Source organism: Mauremys mutica, chromosome 7, assembly GCF_020497125.1.
Source record: "Mauremys mutica isolate MM-2020 ecotype Southern chromosome 7, ASM2049712v1, whole genome shotgun sequence".
NCBI classification, from domain to species: Eukaryota; Metazoa; Chordata; order Testudines; family Geoemydidae; genus Mauremys; species Mauremys mutica.
Window position 1 is genome coordinate 17,344,213 of NC_059078.1, and position 19,318 is coordinate 17,363,530.

Here is a 19,318-nt window from a genome sequence, read left to right on the forward strand (position 1 = left end):
AAGAGCCAAAGGAAGGGTTAGAATTTTTTTAAATTGGGAAAAACTTTCCTTTGTCTGTGTGTTGTTTTCCGGGAAAGAGGGGAACAGGGAGCAGTTATGCTGTGAGAAGCTTTAAGCCAGGTATGAAAAGCCATCAGATCATACCTAAAGATTGCTTATCTGAAACCCCAGAAATGTAAGTAAATTAGGAGATGTCTAGGAAGACGCAATTAGGGTTATTTCTTTTATTTTTTTATTGGCTTGTGGACTTCTCTGTGCTAACCCCTGATGCTTTTGTTTTGCTTGTAACCTTTAAGCTGAACCTCAAGAGAGTTATCTTGATGCTTAATTTTTGTAATTGTTTCTTTTAAGATCTAGCAAAAAGCCTAAGTTCCAAATATCCTTTCTTTTGTGGTTTAATAAAATTTACCTTTTTTTAAGAACAGGATTCGATTTTTGTGTCCCTAAGATGTTTGTGCATATGTTGTTTAATTAGCTGGTGGCAACAGCTGATTTCCTTTGTTCTTTTTTCTCAGCTCTTCCTGGGAAGGGGGGGTGAAAGGGCTTGGCAATTAGGTTGACCAGATGTCCCGATTTTATAGGGACAGTCCTGATTTTTGGGTCTTTTTCTTATGTAGGCTCCTATTACCCCCCACCCCCATCCCGATTTTTCACACTTGCTGTCTGGTCACCCTATTGGCAGTATTCCCAAGTGTTCCTTCCTGGGTTCTCAAGGGTTTTTTGTTTTGTTTTGGTTTTTTTGCACTTGGGTGGTGGCAGCATCTACCCATCCAAGGTCAGAGAGAAGCTGTGACCTTGGGAGTTTAATACAAGCCCTAAGTGGCCAGTATTAATTTTTAAAATTCTTGCAGGCCCCCACCTTCTGCACTCAAAGTGCCAGAGTGGAGAATCAGCCTTGACAACAATAATGTGGAAAATAGAAGGTTGATTAAATCTCAGTGCCTATGAAAGTGGGCTGAATAGGTGTCTATTTATCAAATTTACCACTGGTATAAATGAGATTGGAATGAGATTAAAAGTATTTTATATTATATACACATTTTTGCACATATATTGGTGTATGCAATGACTAGCAAGCTGCTTTGCAGACACATTTTTGTAAAATCTGACTAGATTTAGCTAAACAGTATGCTCTTAGTGCTGTGAACAACAGTATGTTTTTTGTTGCTGGGAACTTTTATGCAGGATAAGCACATTAGAAAGTGGAGGCCGAATGCACAGCTGGGAACTACTCAGTCAGATTACTCTTGCACTTAAAGTTAAGCATATGGCTTGCTGGACTGGGGACTCATTTCCACTGAGAAATTTCAAAACTACAGTCTGAGCAAATGTGTTGATGGATTTACTGTATTGTATGTTTAGGATTCGCACTCATTTGATTGCATGCAGAGTGAAATCTACTCTCAGACAAACCAATGTAATCCATAGGCTAGAGAGGAGTAAGGTATTATAACTCCTGAGGTTGTCTATCTACCGGCGTGGATTTCCAAATAGGATTCTTTTCATTCATAAAGTTCACAATCCAGATTCTGTATATGTGGATCCCTTGATGTCAATAGGAAGTTTGGGTGTATAAAGAATGCAGGATCAGGCTTTTACTATGCAAAGTTTGGAAGTAAACAACTCTATCCTGCTGATTTACCACCCCTACACTCATCCTGAATCCTCCCCATTTATAAGTACAGAACCACTGCATTAAGTGCTAGATAAGATATCTGTGAGTGAAGCACCCAAATGAAAAGTAGGGAATTGGGGACCATCTTGAAGAAGTCATAACTGCTACTTACCCTGCCTGCACCATGGCAAGCACTGCATTTGTGTCGGCCACGACCCTGGCATTTGTGGCATGCCTGAAATCAAAATATTGCTCATGTATAAAGCTACCAAGATATTTCAGAAACATTAACATAGGATTATGCAATCATTTTACATCAAAAATACTTTAGTGATGGTATTTTACTCCCAATCAGACAGCATCAAATAGAGTAAAACCTGTTTTAAAAGACTACTAAAGGAATCATCAATAGTATATTATTTAACGGAGAAGAATTTCTAATTAGACCAACCAGAAAAATGGAAAATATTTTCTGTGCATACTTTTGCTGAAATTTCTTTTTTTTAATCAAAATTTTACTTTAAAAAATTAAACTATCCATGGAGGTGGTCAAAAGAGGAAGGAGATGTCATGAAAAAATATTGGAAAAGCTTCTGCCAATTTTTGTCATTATTAATAAAAGAGAAGGAGAGGGAAAAAAATCACCCTGCACCATTTCTTATAAAGCTTAGAGCAAAATTTGTACCCAAACAGCTAAACAAAAAAGTAGTAAAAAATAAATTATACCTATTTGCCCATATACTGATAGAGATTGTGTGTGTGAGCGTGCATGTGTGTGTGCAAGCACATACAGACACTATATTTTCATATGAAGATCCATAAGATAAAATTACAAAACTAACACTAAAATGTATTGAGAACTCTGCCCTCCACAACCATAAATAACCCATTAGATCTTTGGAAGGCTCATCTAAATGAATGTGTCCTAATTAATAACACACTTTGCCCTTGATTTTAACCGATCCATAGACTAAATTACCTTCACTAATGAAGAGTGAGGTACTCGGAACTTCTTTGTATCATCCTGAAACATTGGCGGCGCCTGGACCTTAATATCCCATGGCCGAGGAGAAGCGCCATTTTGTGGTCCGTCTACCAAGTTATCTGCATCAGGAAAAAAACCTTGTATAAACCTTGGTCGAACATTGCCCTGATGTATATGTTATTGGAAATGAATCTGGTGTTCTCCAACCACTTCCCAATGGAACACCAACAAGCCCCACAAATGGCAGTGCACTACAGGGTGCTCTTGTTGGCATACTCAGCAAAGGATGAAGACTGAACTGCCTACTCTTTCTCTGGTGTAGACTTTCTTACTGACTCCTTCAACTGCCTCTCACGGAGCCCAAGGCCCATCCTAGTCAGGGTTCAGGCACATTGTTCAAGGAGTGTAAGGGACTGTTATCTCTGCTGTACCTTTCTTCTGCATAAATAAAAGAACTTCACTCTCTAGGGCTGTCAATCTGAAATCTTTCACAAGCACCACAGTATATCACATTTTGCAGGAAGTTATTACTATAGAGGCAATCTGCTTTTTCTAATGGAAATAATGTCATTGGCTTCCAAGACCCTTAACAAAAACCTCACAAAATGGGAATAAAATGAACCTAAGTCTATAAAGGAAAGTCTTCCATCCACAGTGCTCTCTTCAAAGTCCCTCAGCTGCTTCATATAATAGGTCATGCCAATCACTTCAGCCAGAGTGTATTACTTCTCTTAGAAACCCATCACACCTCACCTTTGCAAGACAGACCTCATTGTGTCCTTGACTTCTCACAAGCGGTTCTCTTTTTACTCATTAATTTTTTTATTTATTTATTTTTTATCACACATACTGTAATCTGACAAAATACCTCTTTAAAGTAGTCAGTTAAAGCCTATTTTCTTGGTTTAAAGTCCCAAGTCTTTAAGTACTGTAGACAGTTGATCAAGAGAACCCGTGCAAAAAAAATGAATTAAATCTGAATTTAAATTGAAATAAAATAGTTTTAAATGTTAAAATTAAGTTAATGATCTAAGCAGTGAATAGCAGAGCTGAGTCAGCTTCCTATCCACCTGCTACAATATTCAGGCATTACATAGGGTCTCTGAACAAAGTATGATTTTTCAGTGTGTACCCTATTATAGATGGGTGCAAAACAAAATCCCAGGTCTGACTATCCTTCCCCTAAGCTTGGAGAGAGATCTGATCCATTTCCTCATCCAAACTTTTCATCTTAGGTCCATATCTTATAGGTACTAGCAGAGGATGGACCTGTGTGAGATGGTCTAGTGAAAGAGGATGAATGTTCTAGTCATGTGGACACCATAGACTTCATCTGTGACCTTGAATAAATCACATATTCTCTCTTAGACCACATGGGTACTTATTTAGGGCGGCTAGCACATGTCAGCTCTCTCTGCTGCCCATGCCACCTTGGCTACGCTATTACTTTCAGTGCAATAGTTCAATGAGAGCTAGCATGAGTATGAGCTGGGAATCACACCCCTAGCTCCAAGTGTACACACAGCCTCAGTTATTCAAGCATTTCCTGTTTGTGTCATTTCAAATTGGTTATGTGGCAGTTACTCACTAGTAAAAGGTTGAAAAGTCCATTCACTTAGCCTTGATTCCTGATAGGTCTCCAGTCTATACTAGAAAAGAGAAATAATCATGCAATCAATTACCGTTAAGAGAAATTGTATTAAGCCGCCATAGAATCATAGAATATTAGGGTTGGAAGAAATCTCCAGAAGTCATCTAGTCCAATCTCCTGGTCAAAGCAGGACCAACACCAACTAAATCATACTGGAGAACTTTTCCATTTCAAGTTTTAACAATAAGTTGCGTGAAACAGTTGGCAAGGACATTCACTGAATCATTTGACTCAAAGATAGAGCTCCATCAACTTTTTATTTATTTATTTAAAGAATTGGACTAGCAAATGCAAACGGAAAGTCTTTTATTCATGGGATTCTGTTGCTTGTTTACTCAGGAATGTTCAGATAACAGCTAGAAAGTTTGTGAATCCCAAAAGTTGAACAACCTAGTATAAATGGTTATTTGTCTGAAATTTCCTACAAAAGGTGCAGTATTTATGATTTCCTATTCATCAGTTGTCATTTATAGTCTAGTCTGAAGGCTTCAGAAAACCCACTGGGGAGCAGAAACAATACCATGTGACTTGGATGAACTATCACTCAACACAACTGATGTTGTGTTCACAAATGAAGGACTAACAGGCCATAGGCTAGATATTCTTGATTCTGAATATTTAGTGAATACTTCCAAATTACTAATAACCTCGCACCTCATAAGTCTTGTGTGAACCGAAAAAAGGGCTAGACTGGCAATAAATATTATTTTAGTGAGTTATTCAATGAACTCCATTGAGAACACAAAAAGTTTTGTCTATTGTGCTTTGGTGTCTTGTATTTCTCTTTTTAAAAGCTTTGAAGCGAGAAGTGCTCAATTATATATTAGAACTTGCTGCAGCATAACATTTTTGTTCTATTTAACAGCTATGCTCGTCCCATTGTATATGTATTAGAAAGTTGAGTGATCCATTGTGTATAATAACCAGGGGGCGTCTGCATTCTGAAACTCATTAATGCTCAGTTCAATGGCAAACTGGCATTTTTGGAGCAGCACAAACTATTTTAAAAAAACATAAAAGAGCATACACAAAAGAACTTTGCTACAGAGCGGAGAAAGGAGAGAAAGCGAGAGGGAGAGCTCCTCTTGAGCTCACTTTAATAAATTTGTGATGGGGGTAACATAAAGAACCTCGATCAGTCAGTTTTCAGCTGAATTATATATTACAGCGAATAACTCTGGTAGAGTACATTTAGGATTACAATTTGTTCCCTGTGTTTGTGTGAGTAAACCAAGTGCAGGTTAGCATATACCTCCAGTTTTGCCTGGGGAAAGGCAGCAATTTTAGGGACCTGGTGCCGCAGACAAATTCCATAGTTCAGAAGGGAGGAGAAAATCTTTCAGAAATTTTGTAGCTTCTAGGTATTGCGGATGCTCGTACTATAGAGAAAGATGGACTTTTTCACTTGTAGAAGGTTGCAAATAATTGTAAGGTGGGTTTTCCTTGGAAAATATTTATTTGAGCTATAGAATTCCATTTCAAGACAAATGAATTAAAGCCATTTTATTTAATAAATAGATGATTCTTCATGGACCAGTATCACACGACAACTGGAAAATTATCCAAGCAACTTGGCCAAACATGGCCCAAGCACCATTTTTTTTTTCAGTTTCAGATCTGAATATACTCACTCTGTATACAGTCATCTGTCTCAAATCCTGAATGACCAGTTCTCCGGCAGCTTTATTGCCATAGCAGCACTTGGAATTGACGAAGCTGAGGAAGGCATTCCTGGCCATGTCTTCTGTCATTGTGGGAATCCTAAGGATTAACATTCAAATGATAAACTCTTGATTTTTAACCTTTTAAAGAAACAGCCATGTCTATTTAGCATGTTTAACTCACTGCAGAGGAGAGAAGCCCATTTGAGAGAAGCCCAGTCTTTGACACTAATCACTGCTGGCCTCAGCATCTTTTTAATTGCAAACAAATAAAAGACAAATGTATTTTTAAATTACCTGCAAAACGAAAAAGATCTCACTTTGCTCATTATTAGAAAAATGGGTCTAACCCAAAAGTTTGAACCCCCACCTTAAACTCTGCTGGTTGGGATAAGAAAGATGCCAGATCTAAAACAAATTTGCAAAATCAAAACCCAACCTGTGATTTCACCAGATCCAAACCAAAATACAAACCTCTTTCCTGTCCGATCTCTATACACACTTAGAGACTACGTATAATTTTATACATGAAAAGCAGCCATATCTTGAGTCTGGATTTTTTTTATTTCAGTTTAATAGAAACGGCAACAACAAAAAGACTAATGGGCACATGAAGAGACCATAATATGTGTCCTCTGTAACATGCTGCAATAGCTCTGCTCTGAGTGGCGACTACCTCCACAGACAGCAGCCTCCTAGAACTGTAAGGATACAGTACACAATATAACTAGCATACCGACATATACAGCTGAAATAGAATATGAATGATATACTAGCAGTCACAATGGTAATAACTGATTTTAAAGCCCTGCTCCTACTGCCTTTGGTAGTCAATGGTAATACTCACACTGACTGCGAAGGTGGAGGACTGGGGCCTCCATGCCCCCCCTTGTAATACTGTATGTTCTCCTTTTCTATATTTGGTACATTTCTCTAATGTAAAAATGCTCTCGCAAAGATGTATTGAAATACTGTAGAGTGGATGCTAATAGAGGGGATCAGCTCAGCGTTTGCTGTTTGGGGAATGCTTAAGAAAGCAATTCTTTTCTTAGGAGGCAATGATGACTGAATCCTCCCAGGTAAAGTAAGTTTTGCTAAGGATTTGTTAGGGCCCTAGACAATATCCTTTAAGAATCTTTGCTGTCAGGATTGTGACAACTTATATTAAGAAGCCCCTTTTCAATAAAAAGGAAGAGCTAATATCACAAATCCGACAAATAATATGATGCTACAGGCAGTTATCAGAGAGCGCAAACAACCATTTTATAGGCTATTAGCCCGATAAGTCTTGACAGGATAAATCACCCCTGCAGGCCTTCCGATCAATAACGTGAATGTCTGAAACATCCATGACACTCTGATTAGAGACTGGGGGGCTAATAAATCATCCTTGTGTTCATGCTATCCAAAGGAAATTTAAAACACATCTGCTCTTAGCAAATATTCCTGAGCCTCTAGATCCCTTTTTATTTGGCTCAGATGTTTGATTTAATGAGTGTTTAGCAGATAACTATCAACTCACAGCTCCTATGTTTCTTTATTACCTTTTCTGTCATTACCAGGTTGTGTTTAAAAAGACATTCAGGCAGGTCCTAATGCCCTTCCCTCTCATAAAGACTGAGAAACTTAATCCCACTGTACACCTTGTCTAAATCTTTTTTGAGGCTCCCTCCAATCATTACACTATACTGCAGTTCATTAAAATGGTGCTTTCTCATTTGTACTTTGCTTTTCTACTTTACTGGCAAATGGAAGATTGTTTTAAAAGGGTGAGGGCAGAGGCAAAGATGGAAGGTGCTGAGTTCAATACCTGGGACTGCACGTTAAAGGTGAAATTCACCCCTGAGCTGAGGGCTAGCCCAAAGTGCCACTTAAGTTGCACAAGAAAAATGTTGACAGGTTTCGGTGGTAGCCGTGTGAGTCTGTATCAGCCAAAAAAATGAGGCGGCCTTGTGGCACCTTAGAGACTAACAAATTTATTTGGGCATAAGCTTTCATGGGCTAGAACCCACTTCATCAGATGTATGAAGTAAAAGATACAGGAGCAGGTATAAATACATGAAAGGATGGGGGTTGCTTTACCAAGTGTTAGGTCAATCTAATGAGATAAATCAACAGCAGGATACCAAGGGAGGAGAAATAACTTTTGAAGTGGTAAGCGAGTGGCCCATTACAGACAGTTAACAAGAAGGTGTGAGTAACAATAGGAAGAAATTAGTATTGGGGAAATTAAGTTTAGGTTTTTTAATGACCCAACCTAGGGTGACCAGATGAGATGAAGAAAATATCAGGACACATGGGGGGGTGTCCGCCGGCGGAGTGAAATATCGGGACAAATTGTGTCCCGACCGAAGATCGGTCGGGACAAATTGTGTCCCGACCAAAGATCGGTCGGGACGCAGGACAACCACCCAAATATCGGGACGGTCCCAATTTTATCGGAACATCTGGTCACCCTAACCCAACCACTCCAAGTCTTTATTCAGGCCTAATCTGATGGTATCTAGTTTGCAAATGAATTCCAGTTCTGCAGCTTCACTTTGGAGTCTGTTTTTGAAGGATTTTTTTGTTGAAGAATTGCCACTTTGAGGTCTATTATTGAGTGACCAGAGAGATTGAAGCGTTCTACTCGTTTCTGAATGTTATGATTTCTGATGTCAGATTTGTGTCCATTTATTCTTTTGCGTAGAGACTGTCTGGTTTGGCCAATGTACATGGCAGAGGGGCATTGCTGGCACATGATGTGCATCCCCCACTCACGTGAGTTGGTCCAGTCACATGTGAGTAGTCCCAATGAAGTTAATAGATCTGCTAGAGAGGAGGAATGGCCTTGTGACTATGGCATCGGTGGGAACTCAGGTCAGTGCCTGGCTCTGCTTCCTGTCTGGCCTTAGGCAAATCATTTCATTTTTCTGTAACATGAGGAGAAGAATGTTTTCCCTTTGTCTGACTTGTCTATAGAGATTGTAAGGGCGGGGACTGTCTCTCACTATGTCTTTGCCCAGCACCTAGCAGAATGGGGCCTTGATCTTGGTTGTGATCTAGGTGCTGTTGTAATATTAATAATCATCAAAATAATATTCCTCGGGCAGCAGGCTAGGGTCCTAGGTCATGTTAAGCAAATACAGCAGGAAAGGCAAGGATCTCACCTGTGTTCTGGAAATATGGACCTGTCTCTCTGTTCACTGAGCTTTCTCAGTAAGTCTGCAGGTGGTGGCAGGTTTTTTCCTCCTAAGGTAAACAATAAAAATGTGGAATTAGTCTAAAATTTAACAGTAAAATCTTTTACTTTACAGAGATTGTCTGTTGCTATGAATTAGTAATGGCGGAACCTCCAAAAAGAGAGGAATTTAGATAAGGTCTCAGGAGTCTGGAGGCTTATCCAAAATCTGCAAAGTATGGATTATATCCTCAGATGGTGTCAATCATCAAATCTCCAGTGGTTTCTGTGGAACGACACTAACTTATGCCAGCTGAGGATCTGTCCCAGAATCTCCTGAATAGACTTTCTCATGAGGTTTCTAAACCTTTCTATTTTCCGGCAGGCCAGAGTTTGGGAGAGAAGGGCATTTTCTTTCGGAGGGTTTGACAATTCTAGTTTTGGACCTGGCCAAAACCCAGCAAGGCAGAGGAATCAAAAATGAAAATAATTGAGGAGAATGATGAATGTTGGTCACTTTAAAAAAAAAGAAGTTTCAGTTTGAGTTTTGTCAAAGGCTTTTTCTCTGTGGTTTTTGAGAGTTGATGTAGCGACTGAACTTTATCCACGTCAGCAAACTCCATTAATTCAAGTGGAGTTCCGTAGCCTAATAATCCAGAAATATTGGATACATTGTAATAGATTTACTAGTTCATTACTAGGTACTGTTAACTCCTAGCTCAACATCCAGCTGAGGACTCCATAGCCTCCCAAGCCTGCGAAAGAGAAGTACAACCAGAGGTGAAATGGGCTAGGTTCAGGAGGGAGATGGAGGCTGTTGTCAGTAGGAGCAGCAGCAGGCCAAACACAGTAGCCTGAGAGCTGGCAGTGGATGAAGGTAGCCTGGGAGGTGGAACTAGATGGCCTGAGAACTGGACAGAGATGCAGAGACTGTCCGATGGATACAGTGCAGTAGCTTGCAGGAAAGACAGTGTGCAGGGTTTTCATGGGGTCCTTATTACTATTTATTCACCTGTGCTGGGTTTAGCTTTTTTGTTGTTGTTGTAATACTGAAAGCAATTGTGCCTAGGGTGTTTGCACGTCTTTCTGATGACAGGCCTAGTAAAGAAATCTTCTGTGACTCAAAGCATGCAAATGTTTTGAGGAACCCACTGAGCCTAAAGAACCTAATCCTTGAAGCCTTGGAGACACCCAGCATGCTACCAAGTGTTTATGGGACTGGTGCACCCCAGCACTCACAGCAACATCTTGTAGTGGGACCGGGTACAGTATTTAACCACAATCCAGAAATATTTAACACCGTGGCATAGACAGGTGGCAGAGTGTGTTCTTGCACCTTTCTCTAGGGATTTCCTAGTGAACATTAGTGCACTGATCTCATCCAAGTCCCATTCACATACTTGACAAAGCTGCCTCACATGTTGGCATGAACAGCTGCCTCTGCTCAAGAGTGGCCTGGGACCACAGTAGCAAATGTTTTCACACCAGAATAGAGACTTATAGGCAAGAGTGATGAGGGATCTTGCATGGCTCTTGCTTGGATAAAACAGGGGCAATTAATCTCTCACTTTCACAGAACCAAATTCATATACAGATTGTAATAAAAGAGAAACTGTCCATGCTGCACATATACCCCCATCTCGCAAAGTCCATTCATAGCCGTCTAGTTGTTCCAGAAGATCTTCAGGGGGTGCTAGTGGACTTTCAGGCTCCGATTCCAGGTCCAGGATCACTAGTATAGAAATAAGGAACATAAAGTGATCAATTAAATGGAATAATCACTTACTGTGCTATAATTTTACTGGGGAGGGAAATAGGGCAAAGGGAGACAATAAAGGTAAAAATGGAGAGATCACTGCAAACCCTGCCTCCTGGGAGCTCAGTCTCCAGGCTGGGGATGGAGCAACTCTCAGTACACATTTGCAGAAATGTAACTGATGTAACCTAATTGTTAGAGCTGGGGCAGGAATCCTGGGTTCAATTCCTATCTATTCCAATGAATCTTTGACTTTGGGCAAGTTGTTTAACTGGGCCTTAATTCTCCCACTTGTAAATGGGGTACAATCATGCTTGCCTTCTCAGCATTGGTATCTTAATGGAAATGCTTTCAGATCCTCAGATGAAAGATATTGAATACAAACAAAATCATTTCTACTCATGAAGTATTTGTCCTGTTGGATATAGTGAAAAAGATGAATATACTACTGATGTGATTTAACAATAATATTTTGTCATAATTTAAACACTTCACAAACTAAAGGCTCATCGCTTTTTAAGCAAAAAAAAACCCCTTGTACCTGATATCAGATATTAGAATTTAGGTTCTGATTCTGCAGATACTTCTGCACATGCTTAGCTTTATAAACACATTACTTTAATGGGACTATTCATACTTGTGATGTTAAACATGAGCATGCAGAATTAGGGCCTCACAGAAGTATTACTGTAAATAACAGTTTTCCGGAGGTTGGACTTCTCTATTTAGTAACTGGATAAGAAAACATGAATGAGAATTTCAAATTGCCTAAGGGATTTAGGCCCATTAAAGCTAATGAAAGCTGGGTGTCCAACCCCCCTAGCTATCTTAGAAATCTCACCCTTTGTTTTTAGTAATAGTAATGCTGGTAACTAGTGGTGGCTTCTATAAAATTTTGCCACACTTTTAACTATTTTAATCCTAATCTTGGGACACCAGTTGTTTGTTTCTTTATGTGCTGCTCTAAAAATACTCCCCTTCCTGAGCTATAACAATTGGTACTCCTGGTTCTTCATCCAGAAACAATCTCTCTTATTAACTAGCCCTCCATCCAGTGACCTTTCCCATCATATTAGAGTGGTTTGCACCAGGAAGCAAATTCAGTTAATATAAAAAAAACAAAGAAACACGTGGAAGAGCCAGGAAATGTCATCTGCTAACAATGTACAATTCAAATGACACAAAGAATGGCTCAGTGCAGTCATCCATCAAATTGATTTACTTGACTTTTCTTCTGAGACCATTCTTAATACTTCAGAGAGCCTAAATTAACCTCTTCATTATTTTACCTTTGAAAATAAGAAACTATATGCTTCAGTAGAAATGTCACCTTTCCTGTGCAGGAGAAGACAAGGTTGTCCTTGTACTGAAGGAGTGAAGATATCAGCCTGATGTTGAGTGATAAACACTATAGGACACTTTCTTTTAAAAAAAATCCATATGTTGCTTTCAGTATAATTATTTTGGGCATGTCCAGAGCAAATTCAAGGCAATTTTATTTAAGGCAATGAGTAAAGCATCTCTAGAGAGACGAGTAGATTAAATCACAGATTACGGTATATTAGTCTATTAAGTCTCTTGGTTTTGCAAATTTAAAATCAAGGGATTGTTCGATAGTTCTGATCTAGGTCCCATTTTATCTGCACTTCCAATGTCCAGGGATAGGGAAAGGTGTTGGATAAAATACTTCCAGTTTTGCCCCATCTCTGTGTTCAAAAGAAATTATCTGCTGAAAAAAGAGATCTGGAGAACCTACACCTATCTATGACCCACGACCTGGAGGGTTCACCTCTGGATGCTATGAAAATTATTAGTGTTACAGTAGTGACTAGAGATCCAATGGATTTTGAAGGCTCATTGTGCTAGATTCCATACAAATAGATACTTACAGACAATACTTGCCCCAAAGAGCTTTCCAGCTACAAGACAGACAAAGGATGAGTATGGAAACAGAGGCTCCGAGAGGCTGAAATGACTTGCCAGAGGCCACACAGTGGGTCAGTGACAGAGCCAGGAATTAGGGCCCGTATTAGTTGATGCCTGCTCACTCACAGCCTCTCTAGAAGTTCAATTTCCACGATATTTCTGCTGAGATTCCCACTAACAAGTTGAACAGCCGTCCACTATGAACTAAACTGTGACAACCAACCCAATTCACCAACTCATATGACGTAGCAATGGAACTCACTTAGGTCATGATACCCACAAGAAATCAGTCAATTTTATAAATTTGTCGCATTCAGAGAACTAAAAATCCTTTATAAACATTAATTAAGACTGAAATCATCCTTGTGTGGTAGGTGTGCATTATATACATTTTATAGAGGCATAAACTGAGAGTCAGTGGTTTATCCATGGGCACTCTCAGTGCAGACACAAGAACCCAAGTGTCCTTACTCCTAGAACCCTGTTAACCATTACATCACAATCTCTGCCAACATTTTTTATTTCTAAATCACATTGTACTTATAAAAAATATATAGTTCTGCATGTTCCCAAGAGTACCCAAACATTTATTTTAATGGGCTAAAGTTAAAAATAGCCCAGCAATTTTAAGTAACTTATTTACAACAAAAATTGAGCTGAGAATATGTGCTCCAAATTCCAGCTCCACGCAAATGTTTTAACTGGCTGAGTTATAAATATCCCGAATTTGGAGCATATAAATCACCAACAGACTTGTTCCTGTTGCTAGATATCACAATAATATATAAACACATGTACTTTAGAATAACAATGAGACTGAGAAGTACTTTGACCAAAGCCAGGAAATTGAGAGTGTAAGTTGTTACTCATAAGTTGTGCCTCAGTTTGCAGCATGTTCTTGTATTGTACATTAGAGATCTAATCCTTCGCCCACTGAAGTCAGTGGCAAAATTCCCATTGACTTCAGCAATGCATGGAAACACATGGTGACACCAATTTGGAAGTGCCCATGCCCCAGAATTCCATCCACAGACCATATGGGTGCATGGATGGACTTCCAGAATGCAGAGCTCCTCTTTGGGTAGATGCTTTCCACTGTGGCCACCCCAAATTCAAAAGCAGGGTTGTCTGAGCTGTCATCAAAATAGAATGATTTCTTAATGGAAACACCATAATTTTATGATGAAACTAAGGTTACAGGAGTGTGATTTTTTTTCCAGCAAACGCCAACAGGGCAGGTCCGGTTTGGGTTTGAGTTTCTGGCTAAGCAAAACTATTGTATGCCTTATCCTATACTGTTGCATTCTTATACTTTCTGTGATATCTCAGTCATTTGTTTTTCAGACTTTGGGGGTCTATAACAAGACTGCAAAACCAATGCCCCTTCCCTTCCATTGAGCAATATGGAAGCTCAGAGTGATTGGGACTGCCTGGTTAAGAATCCACAATGTAGATATGAGTGGATGAGTGATGGGTACATATAAAATAAATTGCCAAATACATTTTTCCCCTATCATAAAATAAGCAGAACTTAGTCATCTCTTATTTCCCCACCTTTCTTTTATGCCATTTAGCACACGAAAAGCATTTATATATTTTTACTGGAAATGGAGAAAGTGATATTTGGACAAAACTTAAAAATGGTTTGAGAGAGTTCTGGTATTACAGCTGGTTTAAATCTGTCGTCCTTTCCCTACATGTAAAGGAATGTTTATGGGAAAGTTTGTCAATAGTTGGCAAGAATTAAGTATTGAGAAATTATTTTTTTCCTTTTGATGAGAAAGGGAAGGTTTAAAGGTAGAAGTAAATGGTGCCAATGCATTTATATGACTCTCATAATATATTGGGATGATCATTTTCTTTTTTTAAATTGCAATATGTTTATAATGATGCCCTTTTTCTGGAGGAGCAATTGTTTTAATGGATATGTGTAATAGTATATGTTATTGCAGGGTCTGATCGAAAGCCCTTTGAAGTCAATGGAAAGACACCCATAGTTTTCAATGACTTTGGATTCAGCCCTTTCTGAACAACATCTAGCCAATCTCACTCGTTAGAAAAATATAGCCTTCAAATATAATTATTTCTCACAACACCCGGGAAAAGCATCATTGAAACCCAGAGTGAAACCCAGTTCACTCTGTATCCTTTCACCTATTTCTTAACTCTTTGGCGGTTAGTCAGACCAGGAGTTCAGCTTTTTGCATAGAGATTAATATCTCCTTTTTATCTTGATTTAACAATACTTCATGTAGCATCTTTATTTCTCCGAACAATAATCAAGACTTTCATCATTCACGAATTAAACATCAGTACACAATGACGTTTCAGCAGTATTAGTGACGGCAGTGTATCACTGGGGCCCCTTGAAATGGGTGTCTCTTCTGGGACTGTATTATAATCTCTTTAAAAAGGTGCAGACAAAGATTTCAGATAAAAGATCCTTTATCAGAGATGTCTTAATTGCACAGCATTTTATTAGAAGAGATAAATGTCCCTGTTCAATTCTTGCCATGCAGCTTTGTAGTAGAATTCAAAAGTCCTCCGTTTATTAAAAACAAAACTGTGATGCAAAATTACTATGGAATTCTAGTTATGGAAGATATTTTAAGGGCCTGATCCCTTGAAGGAAATTGGAGTTTTCCACTGATTTCAGTGGACTTTGGATCAGACCCTAAGTTTGCACTGAACACCCTCAGCTGTCCAGAGAGGTGTATTTAAGGAATGCATTGACGGTGGCCACATTTTCACAGACAATGGGAGGAAGCATGCATGTATTTATTGTGGGCCTTTTCAGTGCTGGAAACATACTGTTGTTCAGTGCGTGGCCTGAAAGAAAAGCCTATAACTATTTTTAAGCATGCATTATAACAAAATAGGACAACAAACTATTAGAGAAACGGTCCTTTCTGGGCTATATTTCCTTTCGTTTTACTTACTGTCTTCTTCATTCTGTTCATGGTCCATTTTCAAGAGTCAGGAGGCAGAGAGGATTTTCTAATCCCAATTTCCACCATGGAATGCGTTGTTTTCTGAGCATTCTGTGTTCATAGTAGCTAAAGCCCACCCCCTCCAGCCACTCCCACCTCACAAACAATTCAAAGGTCAGAATTAAAGTCAAAGCTGACGCAAAAGTGAGTGACGAAAATAAAAGCCAAACAAATTTATGAGTTTCACGTTCCCCTCCCAAAGCAAAACCCATAAGAGGGGACAAAATGTTTAGAAAGACTAACACACAGGGTCAGATTACGCAATGGGCCCTTCAGGCCAGCTAGCCTGATATAAACGGGCTGTAGAGTAGGTGTAAGTCCCCCTACACATCCTATTCCCATCTGTCCCTCTTCTCCATCCAGTAACATGAGAAGGGTAGTTCTTTCATTACGGGTTTAATGTGATCATGGGCTTTATTCATTTTACTCATCACCCAAAATACAGATGTACTGTTTTATATGTATGTAACAAACACCTTCATGTTATGGGACTTTGCCTTTTTTTCCCCTTTTCACCTATTTTGCTTTCACTAGAAGTCTTTGTATCTGATGTTAGGTATTATCTGCTGTCATGTATGATTATGATGGCTAAATACATGCCAGCTAGACACCAGAGACTTTGGCAGACTTAAGCAATGATCAGAATCCTCCATTCATTGCTCTTCATTTAGCCAGACTTGTATATATGTGAATCCTGTACATTACTACAACTCAAATTAGGATACTTGTGGTCCCTAGTGAATACTGTTGCTATACCAAATGAGCTAATAAATATTCTGTGCCAAGCTATGCTAAGCTTTCCCGACTCCCTCTTGTGTACCTTATATCCCTTTTCTTCTTCTTCTCTGATTCCACACACATACTTCCTTTTTGAACTTCAACCTTCATCCAAAAAAACGAAGTTTACTGTACTATATGAAGACAGCATTTCTTTGGTAATATGTGTGCTCTCTAATGTTATCCATCATTTCTATGAGCTGAAATATTAGGAACAGATTGATACGGATAAGGACAATAAGCTATTGTCTGTCTGGGAAAACAGTTAATAAGATACTTTGGTCAGGCAGCTGATGATTATCATAAACAATTCTGTTCTTGAATTTTCTTATTTATTTGCTATTTCCATCTTGTGCATGTATTTATATTTGTTTTCTTTCATTATTGTTTATATTTTATAGAATAACAAAAAATGGGAGGTTTAAAAAAAATGAATGGAGGATATGTTGTTACTAGCCAATTTTTCAGTGACTTACTTATTGGTTCATGTGACCAAAAGGTTAATATCCAATGATATTCAAATATTTGATTCATTCGGAGCCTGATTCTGTGTCATCCTTATAGACTCAAGACTCAGAAGGGACCATCATGGTCTTCAAGTCTGACCTCCTGCACAACACAGGCCACAGAATTTCACCCACCCACTCCTGTAACAAACCCCTGACCAATGTCTGAGCTATTGAAGTCCTCAGCTTGTGGTTTAAAGACTTCAAGGTGCAGAGAATCCTCCCGCAAGTGACCCATGCCCCATGCTGTAGAGAGAGACAAAAAACAAAACAAAACCAGGGCCTCTGCCAATCTGCCCTGGAGGAAAATTCCTTCCCGACCCCAGATATGGCAATCAGCTAAACCCTGAGCATGTGGGCAAGACTTACCAGCCAGCACCCAGGAAAGAATTCTCTGTAGCAACTCAGGTCCCACCCCATCTAACATCCCATCACAGCCCATTGGGCATATTTTCCACTAATAGTCAAAGATCAATTAATTGCCAAAATTAGGCTTCACACATCCCTTATGTAGGTATGAAGCATGTCTGAGAGAGAGAGGCTGTAGGAGCCTTTCTCTACATGTCTTTGGTCAAAAAGTTCCTTCCATCCCTTTTTTCAATTTTTCATGAAAATATCCTTTTGCATGGACTGCATAATGGACAAGCAAAATTGCAGGCATGATGCTTATACTTACATTGGGTGCTCTCTGGGGTAGGGTTTGGCTTTTTGTTTTGTGTTTGTACAGGGTCCAGCATAATGCGGCCCTGGTCCATGATTGTGGCTCCTAGATGCTGCTGCAGAACAAATACAGCAGCAGCAATGGGGAATCAGTAAGGACCTTATAAACCAGGGGTTCTCAAACTGGGGGTTGGGACCCCTCGGGGGGTCGCAAGCTGTCAGCCTCCACCCCAAACCCCACTTTGCCTCCAGCACTTATAATGGTGTTAAATATGTAAAAAAGTGTTTTTAATTTATAAGGAGGAGGGTTGCTATGTGAAAGGGGTCACCGGTACAAAAGTTTGAGAACCACTGTGAGAAGTGGAGAATACCTGTAATGTAGTGTTCCCTGGCCACACCACTGGCATGCCCTGATCCATGCCTTATGTCTGGACTGGGTGCACAGCTGGTGCATAACTTTTACTCCAGTACGTCACCATCCAGAAAGGCTCCCTACATAAGAGCTATTTGGGGGAGCTGCCTACACATACCTTAAGGCAGGTTTATGCTGTCAGAGTTGTATAAACTGACCTTAATGTAACTCAGAATGAGGCCCTATTATAGCTCCAAACCCTTTATACATTTTGGTCCATACTGACATTGCTCTGAGGTCATCAAGGAAGAGAGTTCACATTCTACTGCTAGCTGCAGTCAGCAGGAGCACATGAGCTGAATCCCCCTCTTTCCAAGAGAGAGGGGGTGGCTAGCAGAGTGTTCTGAGTGAGGGCACCAGGACTCTGGAACTTGCTCCCCTTCTTAGTCCAAAATAGTCTGAATTTGTTAACCAATGACATCTCTTTGATAGGGCTTTTGGAGAGGGCTGAGAGGTGGAAAGGAGTCTCTGTAAGAGTCTGGCTGGCTGAGTTCCTGTCTGAATCGATCATTTAATGCTGCTGAGATGTAATTGTGCTGTTACAAGAGCACTTACAGCCTAGACTAGGAACCTTTTTAGCTATTATTTAAATCAGATTTTTTTAAAAAATATCTAAAAATACTAACCACCCATGGGACAGTGCTGATAAACATTGAGATAAAGTGTGGCATAGAGCCACACCTCTGAGCGGGATAAATGAATAGTATGTATTAATAGCAGTGAATAGATCCATTAGCCCCAATGCTAAGTATTATTACTGCCAGCGACAGTTGTTGGTGTTCATTAAATGCTGTCAGTGTGCTAGGTGTCGTTGTTATTACACCTGAATTTCAACTTGAGAAGCTGTGATTCATTAAATACCTTCAAGATTAAAATAAATGGCTCTTAATGATCGAGCTAGACTTCATGTTGCTGGTAACTTCTACTCTTTAACTAAAAGCTTCAAGCATCCGGAATAGACTCTAAGGCCCTAAACTTGCAATGTTAGCTGCATGGGTGGACCCTCACTGAAATAACTGGGGCTCCTGGGTCAGCAATTTGCATGATCGGGACCTAAATATGCTGCTTAAACTGATTTTTTTTCTTTCCTCCATCTGTCCCTTCCATTTTATGTGAAAAGGCCTGAAGGCTGTCCTGATGTGTTGACCATAACGGTTCACTTTCCATCTAAGTCATACCCATCTTAATAAAAGTCTAATTGTCTTAATAAAACTTAATA

General features: G+C 39.5%; 1 protein-coding gene across 2 annotated transcripts in view; it reads right to left on the reverse strand.

Annotated features, from left to right (window-relative positions):
• The window catches only part of LOC123373653 (protein SSUH2 homolog), a 32,503-nt gene extending 16,704 nt beyond the window's left edge, over nucleotides 1-15,799 (reverse strand). For both annotated transcript variants that reach the window (XM_045022690.1, XM_045022689.1), the window contains exons 1-7: nucleotides 15,694-15,799; nucleotides 10,706-10,804; nucleotides 9,062-9,143; nucleotides 5,883-6,012; nucleotides 4,189-4,249; nucleotides 2,595-2,719; nucleotides 1,788-1,850 (exon numbers count right to left, since the gene is read on the reverse strand). In XM_045022690.1, coding sequence (XP_044878625.1) covers nucleotides 1,788-1,850; nucleotides 2,595-2,719; nucleotides 4,189-4,249; nucleotides 5,883-6,012; nucleotides 9,062-9,143; nucleotides 10,706-10,804; nucleotides 15,694-15,721 — 588 coding nt within the window. In that variant the 5' untranslated portion in view covers nucleotides 15,722-15,799. The remainder of the gene's footprint in view (nucleotides 1-1,787; nucleotides 1,851-2,594; nucleotides 2,720-4,188; nucleotides 4,250-5,882; nucleotides 6,013-9,061; nucleotides 9,144-10,705; nucleotides 10,805-15,693) is intronic.
• Nucleotides 15,800-19,318: the final 3,519 nt, after the last annotated feature.